Source organism: Capricornis sumatraensis, chromosome 7 (genome assembly GCF_032405125.1).
Source record: "Capricornis sumatraensis isolate serow.1 chromosome 7, serow.2, whole genome shotgun sequence".
Lineage (NCBI taxonomy): Eukaryota > Metazoa > Chordata > Mammalia > Artiodactyla > Bovidae > Capricornis > Capricornis sumatraensis.
In genome coordinates this window covers 100711198-100729663 of record NC_091075.1, presented here as the reverse complement: position 1 = coordinate 100729663, position 18466 = coordinate 100711198, and the positions used below count along the sequence as shown (strand labels likewise).

General features: G+C 41.0%; 1 protein-coding gene across 1 annotated transcript in view; it reads right to left on the bottom strand.

Moving 5' to 3' along the window:
- GPAT3 (glycerol-3-phosphate acyltransferase 3) overlaps nucleotides 1-18466 on the bottom strand; it is a 64553-nt gene that overhangs the window by 27274 nt on the left and 18813 nt on the right. The window contains exon 4 of the mRNA XM_068975171.1: nucleotides 2292-2562. Coding sequence (XP_068831272.1) covers nucleotides 2292-2562 — 271 coding nt within the window. The remainder of the gene's footprint in view (nucleotides 1-2291; nucleotides 2563-18466) is intronic.

Sequence of the window (18466 nt, the reverse complement as noted above, 5' to 3'; positions counted from 1 at the left end):
TCAACTTTACTGAAATTTCATTTCTTTATAAGAATAAAATAATATCAATGGAAGGTGCTAATTATAAACAGACTAGAAACTTCCAATAAGTAAAAGTTGAACTTTTTTTTTTTTTTGGTTGTGCCGGGTCTTCTTTGATGCACGAGTTTACTCTAGTTGTGGCACGCAGGCTCCTCACTGCAGTAGCTTCTCTTGTTGCGGAACATGGGCTCCAGGGTGCACGTAGGCTTCAATCGCTGGAGTATACAGGCTAAGCAGATGCAGGTCCCCAGCTCTAGAGCACAGGCTCAATAGATGTGGCTCAAGGGCTTAGTTCCTCCGAAGCATGTGGGATCCTCCTGGCTCAGGGATCGAACCCGTGTCTCCTGCACTGGCAGGTGGATTCTTCACCACTGAGCTACCAGGGACGCTTAAAGCAGAACCATTTCATTTTTACACACCAAAGGATAAACTTGTGTATCCCCAGAGAACATGAACCCCACTTTGGGAACACTCACTTAATGTTCAAGCAATATTTCTGAATTTCACTCTGTTATCACAGCTGAAATGATTCCCCAAAGATACTCCAACCATCTAATTTTTTTTCTCCCCTCCCCTCCCTCCTACCGCCACCATCTAGACACTGGCAACAAGAGGACAAGAAAAGAGAAACAGCTTGGTAGAAATGTGCCTTTGCCTACACTTAAGCAACCTCTTTCCTAGTAATAAATCTGAGTGAGGCAAGAATAGGCCACCCTAGGGGTGGTAAAGACATTTCAAGTCACGTGCCAATTTTAGTTGGCTGGTAGCAACTGCCTGGAAAGCCCTACTGAGAGCACACCAAGGCCATATCCAGGGGAGTGAAGCAAGACCATGAACGACATGTCGTGCCTGGCAGCACACACACATTTCCACCTGCCACCATCACAGCAAAGAGACCTCAACCACTTCCTCCCGCTGCCCAGCTTGTCCTGCGCTTCATCACTTTTTCTACTTATGCTCCGCACTGTGACTCCAGTAAACTGGGCTTTGAGGCTAACTCCTCATAAGGAGGCATGCTAACTTAGAACCAAAGGGGACCCAACTGGTGAACTTTTAATACAAAAGTGAGAGATCAAAATGGAGCGAGGTGGAACAAATTCATCCTCCCAAATATCTCTCTCCCATGTGGCAACCACTCTCGGGAATTTTCTTCTCTCCTGTGCAGTTATGAACTGCTACCGACCAGTGAAGAGAGGAGTCACAGTTTGGATGACACTCTGGTGGATGTGAAACTGTACATATTTTCCCTTCTTTTTTCTAACTTCCCTTTTCTATCCATCCTCAGGGCTTCCCGGGTGGCTCAGTGGTAAAGAATCCACCTGATAATGCAGGAGACATGGGTTTGATCCCTGGGTCAGGAAGATCCCCTGGAGAAGGAAATGACAACCTACTCCAGTAATCTTGCCTGGGAAATCCCAGGGACAGAGGAGCCTGGCAGGCTACAGTCCATGGGGCCACAAAGAGTTGGACACAACTTTGCGACTCAACAACAATGAAAATCCATCCTCAAATTATCTATGACTAAAAAAGTGACATGGATCCAGATGGATATATACTGGATTCTGAATATATACTTTCATCTGGGGAAGACACGAGAGAAGAGATAATATGTCTTTGTGGAGGTCACATTCAGTGGTGTTTTCTACTAATAAATGGGAAGAGGTGGGATTACTGCCACTAATACTCAGGTGTGATCACTACATACATAATTTAAAAAAAGAAAGCTGGGGGACTTCCCTGATGGTTCAGCAGTTAAGACATCCCCTTCTAATGCAGGGTGTGCGAGTTCCATCCCTGGTCAGGAAGCTAATATCCCACATGCCCCATGGTCAAAAAAAGACAAAAAAAAAAAACAACCATAAAGTAGAAGCAATATTGCAACAAATTCCATAAAAACTATAAGGTACACCTCAAAAAAAAAATCATAAGTACATAAACAGAGAAGTCAATGGCACCCCACTCCAGTACCCTTGCCTAGAGAATCCCATGGATGGAGGAGCCTGGTAAGCTGCAGTCCATGGGGTCACTAAGAGTCGGACACGACTGAGCGACTTCACTTTCACTTTTCACTTTCACCCATTGGAGAAGGAAATGGCAACCCACTCCAGTGTTCTTGCCTGGAGAATCCCAGGGACGGGGGAGCCTGGTGGGCTGCCGTCTATGGGGTCGCACAGAGTCGGACACGACTGAAGTGACTTAGCAGCGGCAGCAAGTACATAAAACGAAAGCTGGACTAGCTGTACCATCAGCTTGCCGGCGGGGAGACGCACCTCAGAGGCAGGAGAACACAGTAGCGCACGATGACGCCCAGCACCCACACGGCGGTGAGCCGCGGACTGACGTACTGGAAGTTCACGTTGGTCCTTGTGAGGAGGTTCCACGACACTAGCTCCTCTGAGGAGAACCTCTGGGTCACTTCGTCTTCCACAATGGCTTCCAACCCCTTCTTGGAGAAATAAAACACGTCAGACAGCTCAAAGTCCCTTCCTCGCAGACCAGACAGCCCTTTTTCCATGGGTGACTCGTCTCTTTGGATAATACCTTAAAAGAAAGCATCAGGACATGAGAAAACGCCATCGGACAGAAGAACAAGTGATCAAAAAGGCTACTTTACGCAGAAGACAAATGCATCTAATGGGTAACATGAAGCAGATTTCAGAAATAAAGGGTGAGCAACTGCAGGGAGAAAAGAGGTAAAATCAGAGTCTGCATGAAACGGCTTCTATTCGATGATTTCAGTTCATTACAGAGGAATCTTGTCCTCAGCAACCCTCTTGCTTGCATTCATCCCTATGTATCATCAGCAAAAGAACTCACAAACTCTCCCCCGAGTATACACCTAGATCATGTAGAAACAAAGGTTTATATTTCCCCCAGTGAAAAACTATAAAGCCAGAAAGTAAGCAAAATGGCAAACGGTATTTTCCACAGATAGCAAAAGGCTGATGTTTTTAATTTGTAAAAATTATTTAATACGAAAAACACAGGCTCCTAAAAAAAAAAAAAAAAAAAGCAAAGTTCATGAACTGAATTCATACAAACAACATACATAGTTAACAAATATTCAATGCCTTTTTTAGTCATCAAAGAATGTGAATCAGACACAGTGGCCTATTCACATGATCAAATCAGCAGCATCTTTGTTTAATGATAAAATTCAGACAGAAATGACACAGGTATTCTCGTACTCAATTGTGGAACTGGCTTATTTTCAGTGAGTCATGTGAGAGAGGCACTGATGTCAGTCTGTCCTATGACTTTTGCCGTTTAACTCTGAACACTTGGCTTAAGGTAGTCAGTTAAGGAGCAATCTTGTCAAAATCTGTTTGGCATAAAGAAACTAAAAATAGTTTTGCCGATGATTATAATTCCAATTCTAGGAAACTGTCACAAGAAAATAATCAGAAATGCAGGCAAGAGTGTTTACTGTAGTATTTTTCATTATAATCGATCCAGATAACACAATATAGTGCATCTTTAAAAACAAAAGCAAAAACAAAACTATAATGTTAAGTGAAAAAAGTCAAGATCTTTGGTTTACTCTGGTTTACTCAACTCTATGAAACGTATATACAGTAAAAATGTTAAGAAGAAAAAAATTAAGAGGTTACTCTGGGCTGTTAGGTTTTCCTCTTTATACTATTTATTGTATTTTCCATAAAGAAAATAATTCAAAGATTTTTCAAAGTAGCATAAGTTTGACAAATTGAAAAATGACTAATACCACCCAGTTCTAACCATGTATTAAAAATAATAAATGAGAAGATCATCAAAGAATAAAAAGCAGCTGCATACATAGTGACATGGCTATCCATCTGTCCCTACGGGGCGCATCACAAACAAATTTACATCCAAATTTAATTAGAAAAGTCAAGAATTAAGATGTTAAATTCCCTGAAAGAAGATTGCTTTTGATTTCCTCACTTTTCCATTTCCTAGGAAATCACTGAGGACAGTGGAGGGAGCTATGTTATCTACCTGCTGGAGAACTTGGATGTGTATCCAAAGAAGCAGCTATACTATACCCATTTTCTTTTTTCTGAAAGAACTGCAGCATAATGGAGTAGAAAATAAAGAGGATGTGAAGTCCAAAGTCCAGTTCTATCAGGACCACCACCAGGTAGCTCTCTGTCCAGGTGTAACTGATAAGTCACCTAACTTGGTGTCCTTCTTTATAAAATGGGGATGGAGAGCGGTTGGGAAAGTGTTTAGTATCCTTACAAAGACTAAAGTTTTCTGATTTTACTTTTGGGGTTTGGGGTGGGTTTTCTTTCAATTTTGCCCAAAGTAAAGCTAATACCTAACCACCTTAAGAAAGAAAGCACTAAAGTAAGTTCTTGAATGGTCATTAGACTATCTTCTTAGTTCAGTCCAAGTAGTTTAATCTTTCTTCATCTCTGCAAAGGGTTTCATCAGAATTAGAGAATAAACCAGCGTTCTACTGAACTACCCTCATGTTCCGTAGGTACTGCAGTACCACTCACAGCAGGTTACTCTATCCAATACGGCCAATATTTAGCAGTACAAGAATTTCATTATTTATCAATGTACAGATTTTTTTTTTTTAAGTCTAGAGAGGAGAGATAACCAGTTACTTGGGAAATTGCTGAATGAAACACATTGGAGACAGGAGTGTGTGTATGCTTAGTCGCTCAGTCATTTCTGACTCTTTGTGACCCCACAGACTGTAACCCACCAGGCTCCTCTGTCCATGGGGATTCTCCAGGCAAGAATACTGAAACAGGCTGCCTTTTCCTTCTCCAGGGGATCTTCCAGATCCAGGGATTGAACCCAGGTCTCCGCACTGCAGGCAGATTCTTTGCCATCTGAGCCACCAGCCCCTCTAAAAATAAGCTTTTTCAGAGGACTTCCCAGGTAGTGCTAGTGGTAAAGAATTTGCCTGCCAATGCAGGAGACACAGGTTTGATACCTGGGCCAGGAAGATCTCACTGACAAGGAGCAACTAAGTCTTTATTGCACAACTATTCAGCTTGTGCTCTAGAGCCCAGGAGCTGCAACTACTGAGCCCACATGCAAACTACTGAAGCCTGCATGCCCTAGAGGCTGTGCTCCACAAGAGAAGCCACCGAAATGAGAAACCCACACACTGTACCTGGAGTGTAGGCCCCGCTCCTGCAACCAGAGAAAAGACTGCGCAGCAACAAAGAGCCAGCACAGCCAAAATTAAATAAGTAAATAAGTAATTTTTTAAATTAACTAAACGTCTTAGATCATTTCCAAACATCAGAAAAAAACAGATAATTCAGAGTAATACATGAAAGGTGATTATTTTTAGAGTTTGCTTAGTGCAAAACAATAGATACTGTATTATTTAAGGATACATACATGTATGGTGGCGGGGGGCCTCCCTGGTGGCTCAGCTGGTAAAGAATCCACCTGCAATGCAGGAGACCTGGGTTCGATCCCTGGGTTGGGAAGATCCCCCGGAGAAGGGAATGGCTACCCACTCCAGTATTCTGGTCTGGAGAATTCCATGGACTATATAGTCCATGGGGTCACAAAGAGTTGGACATGACTGAGCTACTTTCACTTCACTTCACTTCATTTCACATGTATAGGGGAATTATGAAAATATGCATAAAAATAATAAACATCAAATCAGAGTAGTAGTTTCAGGGGTTGGCAGGGCCATGTAAATACGTATCAAACTAGCACAGATGTTTCAATATTGGGTTTTTATTGTCATTAAGGAAACCTCGCTATTGTTAATAAATTAATCCTGATCCTTCAGTGACCCACAATTCTTAAATTGATAAAACCCTTATTCTAGGAGTTATTTCCTTTTGTTTTACAAGTTAACTTCAAAAAAAGAAAGCCACAAACATCTGAACTTTGTCCTTATACCAAATGCTTCGGCCAACCCGACAAGGTTCATATTTTGGGATGAAGATAAAATTACAACAACTATCTCCATCTAATGCAAGAGATGAATTGCACAAGCTTCCTGTGCCCCCTGCCTCAAGCAAGTCATTGGTACATAAATAATACCAGCTATGACAGGCCTGTTAAAAAAAATGGAGGCATAAGTTAAAACCATCTCAAATATAATTAACTCTAAATTAGCTGAGTGAACCCTTGGAATAACTGCCCATTTATACGTCATGCTCGTTTTTCCATCTTGCAGCTGTAAAGTATGTTTTCTGGGTCTGCCCATTTATACGTCATGCTCGTTTTTCCATCTTGCAGCTGTAAAGTATGTTTTCTGGGTCAGTGATTACTACAGAAAATCAGGGTCTACTACACATCAGAAGTGGATATAACCAGCTTATGTAGAGAAACTAATCCTTAACCTACCAATGGGCTGTATTCCAAACGTCAGAAGCTCAGAGTTTAAAACACTCTCTCATGGAAACTTTGTGTGAATTAGTCTGTTTGAGCTGGAATCCTATACAAGCAAAGTCTACTTAACTCAAAATATACGTGACCACAGATGATGCAGTACCAGTACCATGAAATTGGTATTTGGAGTACTTTGGCCTCCAATACTTTGGCCACGTGATGTGAAGAACCGACTCACTGAAAAAGACTGATGCTGGGAAAGACTGAAGGCAGCAGGAGAAGGGGACAACAGAGGATGAGATGGTTGGATGGCATCACAGACTCAGTGGACATGAGTTTGAGCAAGCTCTGGGAGTTGATGATGGACAGGGAAGCCTGACATGCTGCAGTCCATGGGGTCACAAAGAGTAGGGTACAACTGAGCGATGAACTGAACTGAACCATGAAATAGAAATTTCCTTTAGCACTATTTCCACAAGAAATTTAAAAATTTAGTTTGGAATTAACAAAAAGAAAAAATTCCTCATCCTGTAGGGACTTAGAGGGGGCAACAGGAGGACTTTCTGGGACACGGGTAATGTTCCACTTCTTGATCTCGATGAGAGATTCATGGATACATTTACTTTGGGAAATACATTAAGTTGTACAGTTATAATTTTGCACCCTTGTCTATGTATATTATGCTTCAATTTTTTAAGAAAAATCATACTTGAGACCTGCTGCACAGTATGGCCTATGGTTAACAATACTGTATTGTACACTTTAAATTTTGTTAATAAGGTAGATCTTATGTTGAGTGTTTCCACAACTATGAGAAAAAAGGAATCGATGGAGACAGTATCTGTTAATCCTCTATTTTCATGATTTATCTATTACAGGACTAAGTAAATACTACTTCCCTTTAAAAAAAAGTTTACTCTGTGTGTGTGTGTGTGTGTGTGTGTGTGTGTGTGTGTGTGTGTGTGTGTATTCAGTCGTTCAGCCAGGTCTGACTGTGAGCCAAGCCCACCAGGCTCCTCTATCTACGGGATTTTCCTGGCAACAATACAGGAGTGGGTTGCCATTCCCTCCTGGCAACAAGGTTGTTTTTCTGCTATGAGGAGCTCCTCTGAAGGGCTCTGGTCTCAGCAAGGAAGCCGGTCCTACATTCTTCCCTCCCCTGCCCCAGTATCCTTTCTGATCCATAAATGCAATCTGCTTGATTAAAGAGACCAAGGTAAAGTAGCTGTAAAAATTAACTATATGCCGTTGGGTTTTGGAGAGTGGGGTGAGTCAGAGCTGCTGGGATTAAAGAGCAGAAATATTCAGTGCCAAGCTCCGGTGAGATAAGACCCATGTTTAGTCACTTAGGCGTAGTTCAAGGTCCTGATGCAATGCTAGCAGGCCAAGGCCAAGGATTCCTTAAGAGACCACTGAGCTCTGTCCTCGTGCGTCTCCAGTTCATTAATCATCACAGATATTAACACACTAACCAGTTCACCAACTACGCAGTCACACAACTGCACAGGTTTCTAGTCCACTTTTTGTCACCTTTTTTCAAAACAATTTACCTGTAATACAACAAGGCTAACCTTGAGACACACCATGTGCAAAAAATTCCCTGGGCTGTTAGTCAAAATACAATTTCCAGCACATAATTTATCTGATTTGACTCTGCTTTTTCATAGCAAATTCTTTGTGTTCCTGATGACAACTGCTTTCCTTCTTAACTAACTTTTAAAATCCAGCTTACTGTTTTCAACTTAGTATAATAATGGTACCTCGATTATATATTTTTAAAGTTATGTTTTTGAGGTGCATGCATACTAAGGTACTCAGAGGTAAAATGACATAGTATCTAGATTAGTTTTAAAATACTTCTGTAAAAAAAAGATTAAAATACTTCTATAGAAGGACATTCACTAAGGTGAGAATATGGTGGTTTTGATTGTTTATCTGTATTCTCTGATTTTCTACATTGCTTACATATTGCATTTCTAGTTAAACTTTAAATGAAAAAACACTTCCACAAAGGAAAAACTGAAAAAAAAAAAATCATAGATGAAACAAATCCTTGTTGAATTTGGGTGATGGGTATAATGGGATTAATTGTACTATTCTCTTTACTTTTTAAAAATGAATACTATATATATATATTTTTTAATGTGTCTAAAAACTCATTTGAAAAGTCAATTTAGCTGGGAATCAATTTCCTCATCTAAATCAAAAGCACTCATTCATTTGTTCATTCGGTCATTACAGAGAGTGTGCCAGGCCAGGAACTAACATATACAGAAAGGAGAGGGAAAAAAAAAATTGAACTAACTCAGTAGTTCACAAGCTTGGCTGCACATTAGACTATCTTTGGTTTCTATAAAAATACAGATATGAGTACGTGCTCAGTCACTTCAGTCGTGTCCAACTCTTTGTGACCTATGGACTGCAGCCCGCCTGACTCCTCTGTCCATGGGATTCTCCAGGCAAGAATACTGGAGTGGGCTGCCATACCCTCCTCCAGAAAAATACAGACACAAGGGGCCAATCCCAAATCTAATAAACTAATTTTTTGGACTTCCTTGGCGGTGCAATGCAGGGGGCACAGGTTTGATCCCTGGTCAGGGAACTAGGACCCAACATGCCATGTGGTAAGGCCAAAAAAAATAAAATAAAATAACTATCTTTTTAAAAATATATAGGAATAGAGGAAAAATTATAAGGAAAGACATCAAAATATTAGGTCTTTTCTGAGTAACAGGATTTCATGTGGGGGATTTTTTTTAATTTTCTTATTTATACATTTGCCATGTCTAATTTTTCAATTAAGCATATGGATCATTTTACATGGGCTTCCCAGATGGCTCAGTGGTAAAGAATCTGCCTGACAATGCAGGTTCGATCTCTGGGTAGAGTAGATCACGCCAGGGTGGAGGAAATGGCAACCCACTCCAATATTCTTGCTTAGAGAATCCCATGGACAGAGGTTCCTGGCAGGCTACAGTCCATAGGGTCACAGAGTTAGACATGACTGAGCAACTCAGCACACACATCATTTTACATAGTGAGAGAAAAGTACTTAAAATGCCGTTTTTAATAAAATGCTGTTTTTAAAAAAACCAAAACGAGATATGTACTACTACTTACCCACCACAATGGCTATAATTTTAAAAGCCCAAAATACCAAGCACTCAAGAGGTTATGGAACTCAGGCCCAGCTCTGAGAGTGCACAACCATCTTGGAATATCACTTAGCAGTTTTCAACAGTTAAAACACACTTGCTTACCCTATGACCTGGCAATCTTGCTACAAGGTGTGTACAAAAAAAAAAAGTAAATATGTTCACAACAATGGTCATAGCAGCTTTATTCCTAATGGCTAAAAACTGTAAAATACCCAAATGTCAATTAACATAATAATAGGTAAGCAAATTAGTATATATTTGTATGCAAAGAAATGTGTGTATGCAAAGTCGCTTCAGTCATGTCTGACTCTTTGTGAACCTATGGGCTGTAGCCTGCCAGTCTCCTGTGTCCATGGGATTCTTCAGGCAAGAATACTGGAGTGGGCTGCTGTGCCCTCCTCCAGGGGATCTTCCCGACCCAGGGATGGAGCCAGCGTCTCTTAAATCTCCTGCATTTGCATTTGACTGTGCTTGACAGGTGGGTTCTTTACCATGGGCCATGTGGGAAGCCCCATATAAAGAAATAGTCCACAGCAATTAAAAAAAAAAAAACACCCCACTGCTTCATGCCATGACAAGGAGAAATTGCACAAACATTATGCTGGGTGAGAAAACTGACACAAAACAGCCCAAACTGTATGATTCCATTTATGTGAATTTCAATAAATGGGAAAAACTAAATGATGATGACAGAAAGCAAGAGAGGTTACAGCAGGGACTGAGGGATGAGTGATGTCTCCTAGAGAGGGGCCTGCAAGAATCTTGAGATGATGAATACAATCTTTGGTTGAATCTGGGGGGCAGTCACATTGGTTTACAAACATGTAAAAATTCATCTTGTTGAACAGCTGATATTTGTACAGCTTAACGTACCCTAATTATGCCTCAGGGTGTTTGTTGTTTTTTTTTTTAAGAGTCTTCATTCACACGGACTTCTCTGGTGGTCCAGCAGTTAAGACTCCACGCTCCCAACTCAGGGGACAAGGTTCGATCCCTGGTCAAGGAATTAAGATCCCACATGCTGTATGGTACATGGTGTGGCGAAAAAAAAAAAAAAGGTCTCCACAGCTTTCAGCTTTTAGCCTCTCAATTAGAGGCTCTAGCCAATCACACCTACACTTCCCATGGATATTTTTGTCTTCTTTCCTGAACTAAAAGACAGCTAACATTTATTGAGCACTTCCTGATGCCAGACTGTGTGCTAAACCCTTGACACGTACACTGACGGAATCCCCATAATCCTGGGAGGTACTGTCTATTATCTCCATTTTGCAGATGAGGAAATTAAGACTCAAGAGTGATTAACTTGCCCAGGGCCATGGGGAGAAAGAGGAATAGAACCAGGATTTAAAACCCAAGCTTGTGACTCCGAAACCAAATGTTCCCTCTTATCCTAGGTTTCCAAATTCCATGTTACTCTGTCCAACACTCGATCTTTCACAAACCTCAAAGACATAATTAAGATCTTCCCCCATCAACTCCACATCAGCCTAGTTTTTCCTTGCTAAACAGAAGCCCTACTCACGTAGTAGTTCTTCCTAATATCTCTTCTACCTCTGAAGGAAGAAATGGAACTTCAATATGGGAAAATCTATTAGTGGCCTCCATCTGCCATTAATCTGGACATACACTTGTCACTAACTGAACGAGGCTCAATCATCTTTCCCAGGAAGCCAGAACTCAAGTCACTGTTTTGTTGTTGCTTTTTTTTAACAGGGGCAGGAATCTTTACAGACTGGAACACATCTGTTTAGGTCTTCCCACTACAAGCCCAACAAAGAACAGCCCCCGGGCAGTGGTCTATTTAATACTCCCTCGGTTTATAGTTTGGCCAGACTCAGGTTCTCTCAGGAGGCTGTTCTGTCCAGTTTATGGCTCAGCACACAGATGTCCTCCCTGTATCTTTCCTCTTCAAGTCTTCTCTGAGGCAGAGGCAGCTGCCCCATGTATCTTGCAGATCAGTCAAGGTTTACAAAGGATAATCATCCTTAATGCTTACTGCTGTCACTAAGGTATATTCTAAAATTGTCTACATCTGTTATATTAACAGAGATAGAGTAACATGTACTGTCACCCAGCCAAGTTTTGGAGAAAACAGCTTCTATCACTTTTGGTCCCAATAAATAACCTGCTACATCCTCAGCCATGACTGTACAATGAATTCAAGGTCTCTGAGCCAAAGACAGATGGACCGTGCCATTAACAAGGGTAAGCCTCAGTTTCCTCACCTGCACAGACCCTTCGAAGCATCTAATTTTGAGTATTATTTTTCTTAAAGAGGGTCTCCAAACTGTCTAAGAGTCAGGCCCCCACAAAACCTGGACTGGCCCTCACCTCTGAATCACATTATTATTTTGTTGCTACAAGCGACAAATCTATGTTAACACACTTACTCTACAACCTAAAACGGTTGTGCATGCTCAGTCGCTTCAGTCAGGTCTGAGTCTGTGACCCCGTAGACTGTAGCCTGCCAGGCTCCTCTGTCTACGGGATTTTCCCAGCAAGAAAACTGGAGTAGGTTGCCATGTCCTCCTCCAGGGGATCTTCCCAACCCAGGGATCGAACCCACCATCTCCTGCATTACAGGCGGAGTTTTTGCTGCTGAGCCACCAGGGAAGCCCCCTAAAATGGTTTAGAAGAAGAAATACTTAGGATTGAGAAAACCACATTATTACCAATTAGTATTAGAACACTGAGATTTCATACACATTAACATCTTTCTCTTATTTTCACCTATGATTGATATTTTATCTATCTGATGGTCAAACGAACAATGTACTTGTAAGAGGAGCTGCCGTTTGCTCGGTCATTTGGATGCTGTTTTAAGGTCTGAAGTTTCCGTCTTCTTGGAAACGGAGAGATTGGTGAAGATAAAAAGCAAAAATGTGAAAACAATGCAAACTGAAAACAAAATCACTACGCAGAGGTTTTACAAGTGTCCTTTCTTTAGAACTAGATTCATGTGTACCATAAAACAGAACCATAAAAAGAAAATGGAGCAAGGAATTTCCTGGTGGTCCAGTGGTCAGGACTTGGCACTTTCACAGCCAAGCACCTCGGTTCAATCCCTGGTGTGGGATCTAAGATTCCACACAGATACTTCAAGCTGCACGGCCAAAAACAAAAGGGGGTAGACAAAATCAGAACTATCATGAAGCTATCACTATCATATACATGATATGTGCTAAAAATAAGTGCTGACTTAGCACTTCTTCTGGTTTCCTAAGCGCTACTCTATCACGATGGCCTGGTTTTTTAAAAAGCATTAGAGTTATGACATTATGCACCTCTAGTAACATTTCCCCAGTTGGCACATTTAAGAGTTACATTCAACTTTTTTTTTTTCATTTTTACATAAAAAGGGTAAAGTTTACTTTAAACACCTATATATCCCATCAGTTAATCCAAGCAAGAAAAATAAGGACAGGGGAGAAAGTCACGTAAGTATGAAATAAGAATTTACAAAGATGAAATTAGAAACTAGAGAAGCCTGCACATGGAAACAAGAAGCCTTGAACCACAACTAAAGAAGCCCCTGTGTGATGCAAATAGAGAAAGCCTACACGCAGCAATGAAAACCCAACACAACCAAAAAAGAGAAAAAAAATAATATAAACAGAAAGTATAAAAGGAATAAGAACTTTGCACAAAGTCCTGCCAAATTTAATAAAAAGCTGAGCAAAAGTGTTGGCTTTCTAACTAAAAAAATATTACTAATTCTGACACCAACAGATGAATGCTCTAAAGAGAACCGTTTGCACAAATGAAATAATATGGGGGTAAATAAATGTTATCAGTCCCAGACCCAAACTGTTTTTACAAGGAATTCTACCAAACCTTTAAATCTAAGAAGAAAGGGGACAAGGGGAAAGAAGGGAAGGAGGGGGGGAAAGGAAGTTGGTAGGTAATACATTAACCTCAAGTATAAGGATCAATTGCAAAAAGTCCTAACTTCCATTTTGGCAGACAGTTTCTAGCACATCATGGTCAAGCAATGTTTAGTCCATAAACTCAAAGATGACTCAGATATTATGCTATTAATGTAATTTACCAAAATATGCCTAAGGGGGGGAAATGTATATTCATCACCAAACATGCTGAAAAAAACATCAAAACTTCAACATTTGTTCTTGACTTACAAAACGAGCATCAAGCAGTGTTTACCATGAGATGGAAAACCATGATGCTTACTGGGAAGACACTGGAGGCCTGTCTCCTGTAGGAATGACAACTAACAGCACTGCTAGTCAACACGGTACTGAAGCAACAGCCAGAACAATTAGACCAGGGAAAGAAAGGAAGCATAAACTGGAAGAGAGGGACTTTGCTGGCAGTCCAGTGGTTAAGACTCCAGACTCCCACTGCAGGGGGCATGGGTCTGATCCCCAGTCGGAGAACTAAGATCCAACATGCTGTGTGATGCAATCAAAAAAAAAAAGAAAGAAAGAAAATAAACTGGAAAAGAAATAAAATACTGACTAAAGTTGAATAATAGGTGGCAAAACTATCACTATTTGACAATAAAATAACTGCATACCTGGGGGAAAAAAACAAGGAAATATGAAAATCTACATACGGTAGGAAAATTCTTATTTGAGTATATCCTGCCTTTACTAAAATCAAACGTTTTCCAATATACAAACAACAACCAGTCAGAAGATACGATGGAAGACGATGCTCCATTTATAATATCAGCTAGAATTATAAACTTAAGAAGAAATGTACACTATCTAAGGAAAACTTTCAAACACCTCTGGACGATACAAAAAAAAAAACACCTAAACAAATGGAAAGATGTAATATCCTTGGAGAGGAAGACTCAACACTGATAATTTCAAACCACCCTCAGCAAATTTACAAATTTAACACAATGCCAATAAAAACAGATGTTGTATTTCCTCTTGATCACAGACAAGCTAAATCTCAAGATCATACGGGTCAAAAGTAAGAATTATCAAGACAGTTTTCTGTAAGGAAAAGTGACCAAACAGCAATCCCTGCTGCTGCTGCTAAGTCGCTTCAGTCGTGTCTGACTCTGCGCGATCCCATAGATGGCAGCCCACCAGGCTCCCCCGTCCCTGGGATTCTCCAGGCAAGAACACTGGAGTGGGGTGCCATTTCCTTCTCCAATGGGTGAAAGTGAAGTTACTCAGTCGTGTCCAACTCTTAGCGACCCCATGGACTGCAGCCCACCAGGCTCCTCTGTCCATGGGATTCTCCAGGCAAGAGTACTGGAGTGGGGTGCCATTTCCTTCTCCCTACCAGATACTAAAACAATCTGTTAAAATGTCAATAATTAAAGCAACATACCCGTGCAAGAGAAGACAAGTAAATGTTACAGAACAGAAAGTTCAGAAATAGATCCAAAAATATACTAGAACACAGGAAACTATGAAGGATGCACTGAAAATCAGTTGGGTAGAGATGGCAACAGGGAGTTGGCAACATCTGGATAGTCATCTGGACAAACAGACCAGAATAAATGAATCAAAGATTTAAGTTTTTTTAAAGCCATAAAAGTAATCAAAAAAAAAAAAAAAAACATTAGGTAATTCCCTTAGAACTTGGCAGAGGGAAAAATCTTTCTACCAAAAAACTCAAAATTCAGACGCTATAAAAAGAAAAACTGATAAGTTTGACTACATAAAGATGAAAAATATTTGTAAAGTAAGATACATGATAAGCAAAGGACAAAACACGAACTGCAAACTGAAAGCAGTACTTTTATCTCTGCAGAGACAAAAGCTAACCACTTGAATGCATGAGAAGATCCTACATGTCAAGGTGAGACAGAAATCAAGAGAAATAGAAAAGTGGCCCCCAAAAAAGAAAAATGACCAAAGATGGGAGTAGACGGTTCCCAGAAAAACAAATACAAATGGCCCTTAAAAACATGAAACAAGTACCAAATCACACTCTCTGTAAAAGAAATGCATTAGGACTAAAGGGTTTCAGGACTTCCCTAGTGGTCTAGCGGCTAAGACAGCCCTCCCAGTGCAGGGGCCCTGGTTGGATCCCTGGTCAAGGAACTAGATCCCACATGTCTCAACTAAACGTCTTCCAGGCTGCAACAAAGATCGAAGATGAGCGGGCCGCAACTAAGACTCCTTGCAGTCAGTCAGATAAATTAATTAATTAAAACTAAGGGGGAAAAAAGTATCAATGGGCACAGAAATACAGAGAGAAAATAAAAAGTCAGAACTCCCTCTCCTCTGAATTTCCACTCTCTCTGCTCCTATTCTCTTCCCTGGTGAATCCTCATTTGGTTCATTTATCTCTTCCTGGTCCTTTTCCATTTTTTCTTTTTTCTCTAGCCTCAATAAAATGTCTTTCACTAAGTGAGTTCACTCAGTCCACCATTTCAACTTCCACCCTCTGCAAATAACTCCCAAACGTGTAACTCTAGTCCTGACTTCTTCCCCAACGCTCACATTTTATAATATATGGCTGCCCTCCACCTCTACCCGGCCTCATGGCTCTGGTTCAAAGCTCCTTTACCTGCCAGAATGGCTTTCCATCTACCACCATCCTTTCTCCACTTCCCCCACCCTCTTCCTGTCTAGCCTCACTTCCACAAAGCTACCAGATTTGTCCTGAATTTAATTAAATAATCTCCTGGCCTGGCATTCAAGATCTTTCAGAAATGAAACATCCAATCTCGATTCTTTCCACCTCCAACTCATCTTCCCTCATCCTAGCTCCAGCCAGGCTAGGTCCCTAGTTCTTAGGCCCCTAATACCTCTTAGACTCTCCTACACTTCTGCCTTTGCTTACAGTTTCTTCCACCTGATACTCTTTTTTCCCACAATCACTCAAAATTCGTCACAACAGCAGAACTCCATTTTCCCCTTTTCATTTTCCTTGAGCCCATAAACCACCAACCGCACTCATTATATGGTACAGGAGTTGTTTTAACTGATTATCTGCAAAGACAAGGCGGGGAAAGATTATGTTTCATCAAACTTACAAAATATCACTTATAAGTTTCTAAATCTAAATCAGTTTAGTAGTTCAGTTCAGTCACTCAGTCATGTCTGACTCTTTTCGACCCCATGGACTGCAGCATGCCAGGCTTCCCTGTCCTTCACCAACTCCTGGAGCCTGCTCAAACTCATGTCAATCGAGTCAGTGATGCCATCCAACTGTCTCATCCTCTGTCATCCCCTTCTCTTCCTGCCTTCAATCTTTCCCAGCATCAGAGTCTTTTCCAATGAGTCAATTCTTCGCATCAGGTGTCCAAAGTATTAGAATTTCAACTTCAGCATTTAAATCAGGCTTTTCCTACAACTAAATCAGGTTTATACTAAAAGATACAATGGATGGATTGCCCTGTGAAGATGATGGGGACTTCCCTGGCGGTTAAGAATCCTCCTGCCAATGCAGGGGACACAAGTTCGATCCCTGATCCGGGAATATCCCACATGCTGCAACTAAGCCCACGCAGTGCAACTAAGCCCACGTGCCATAACTAATAAGCCTGCGTTTTAGAGCCCATGAGTCACAACTACTGAAGCTGATGTGCCTAGAGCCCGTGCTCCACAACAGAAGAAGCCACCGCAATCAGAAGCCCATGTACCGCAACTACAGAGTAGCACCCGTCATCACCACAACTAGAGAAAGCTGACACACAGCAACAAAGACCCAGCACAACCATAAATAAATAATTTAAAAAAAAAAAAAAAAGATGAGGGTGAAATGGCAAAGCAATGTCCTGCCTTTAAAAAAAAAAAAGATGTCAGTTCTGTTTGTTGATTACAAAATGCCTGTGCATTGCACAGGTACTCTGAGACACAAGCTTCCCTACTAATTAGGGATCTTGGGCACAGGCTCGTTGAGAGGGGCATCAGAGGCTAAGCTGAGAACTGCTGCGCTGGGATTTCACAATGCCTGCTGGCGTCACACATTCAATAACTATTGCAAAGGGCCATGTGAGTTGCCACTGACTGGCAAGAAAACTCAATGCGGGAACATGGGAGTCACTGAAAATGGGGAGATTCATTTATTCAAGTAAATCTGTGCAAATGCTGTGGCAGAAGCAGGAAGAGAAAGGAAGGGGATTCAAGTCTGCATGAAACACTAACAGATACCAACGTAATAAAAAGTTTACCAAACTTGGGGGAAAAAATCAACAACACCAAGCCTCTGCAAAGACTTGGAGTACTTTACATAGTCTACCAAGCAGGTGCACGCCATAAATCACACATAGCCAACATCTGCACTGTCTATCCAATCTTAATCTCCTTTCTTTCTCCCTTTTAAGGGATGGTCTCTGGAATTCATTATCAATTTCCACTTTGCTTAAACCAAGAGACCACTGGTTACAAAGGGATATCTGAAATCACCATCTATAACAATCTTTTGTCTTAGAACTTGAAGAAAGGGGTCATTTGCTATGTATTTGCACTGTCTCCAAAGTACAGTAAGTCCCCTACATAACCTTCAACTTGTGAACTTTCAAACATGAACACGTGTTTGCAGGTCCATTCACATAAGTTAGTTCTATCTGAGGAGATACAGGACCCAAACATAGAACAGTACAGGAGGAAAACAGCAGTGTTCAGAATGCAATCCAGCGCCACCGGGTCATCCAGGAGAAGAAAAAAAATAGCTACTACCCAGACGGGAAAAAAGCGGACACAGTGACAGATTTTATTTTCTGGGGCTCCAAAATCACTGCAGACGGTAACCGTAGCCACGAAATTAGAAGATGCTTGCTCCCTGGAAGAAAAGCTATGACAAGCTTAGACAGTGTATTAAAGAGCAGAGACATCATTTTGCTGACAAAGGTCCGTATAGTCAAAGCTATAGTTTTTCAAGTAGTCATATACGGATGTGAGAGTTGGACCATAAAGAAGGCTGAGTGGTGACAAAGACATCATCACTTAGTGATGTCTCCAGGGTCACAGGAAGATTAACATGGTCCTGGACTGGCCAAAAAGTTCATTTGGGTTTTTCTGTAACAGTGTATGGAAAAACCCAAATGAACT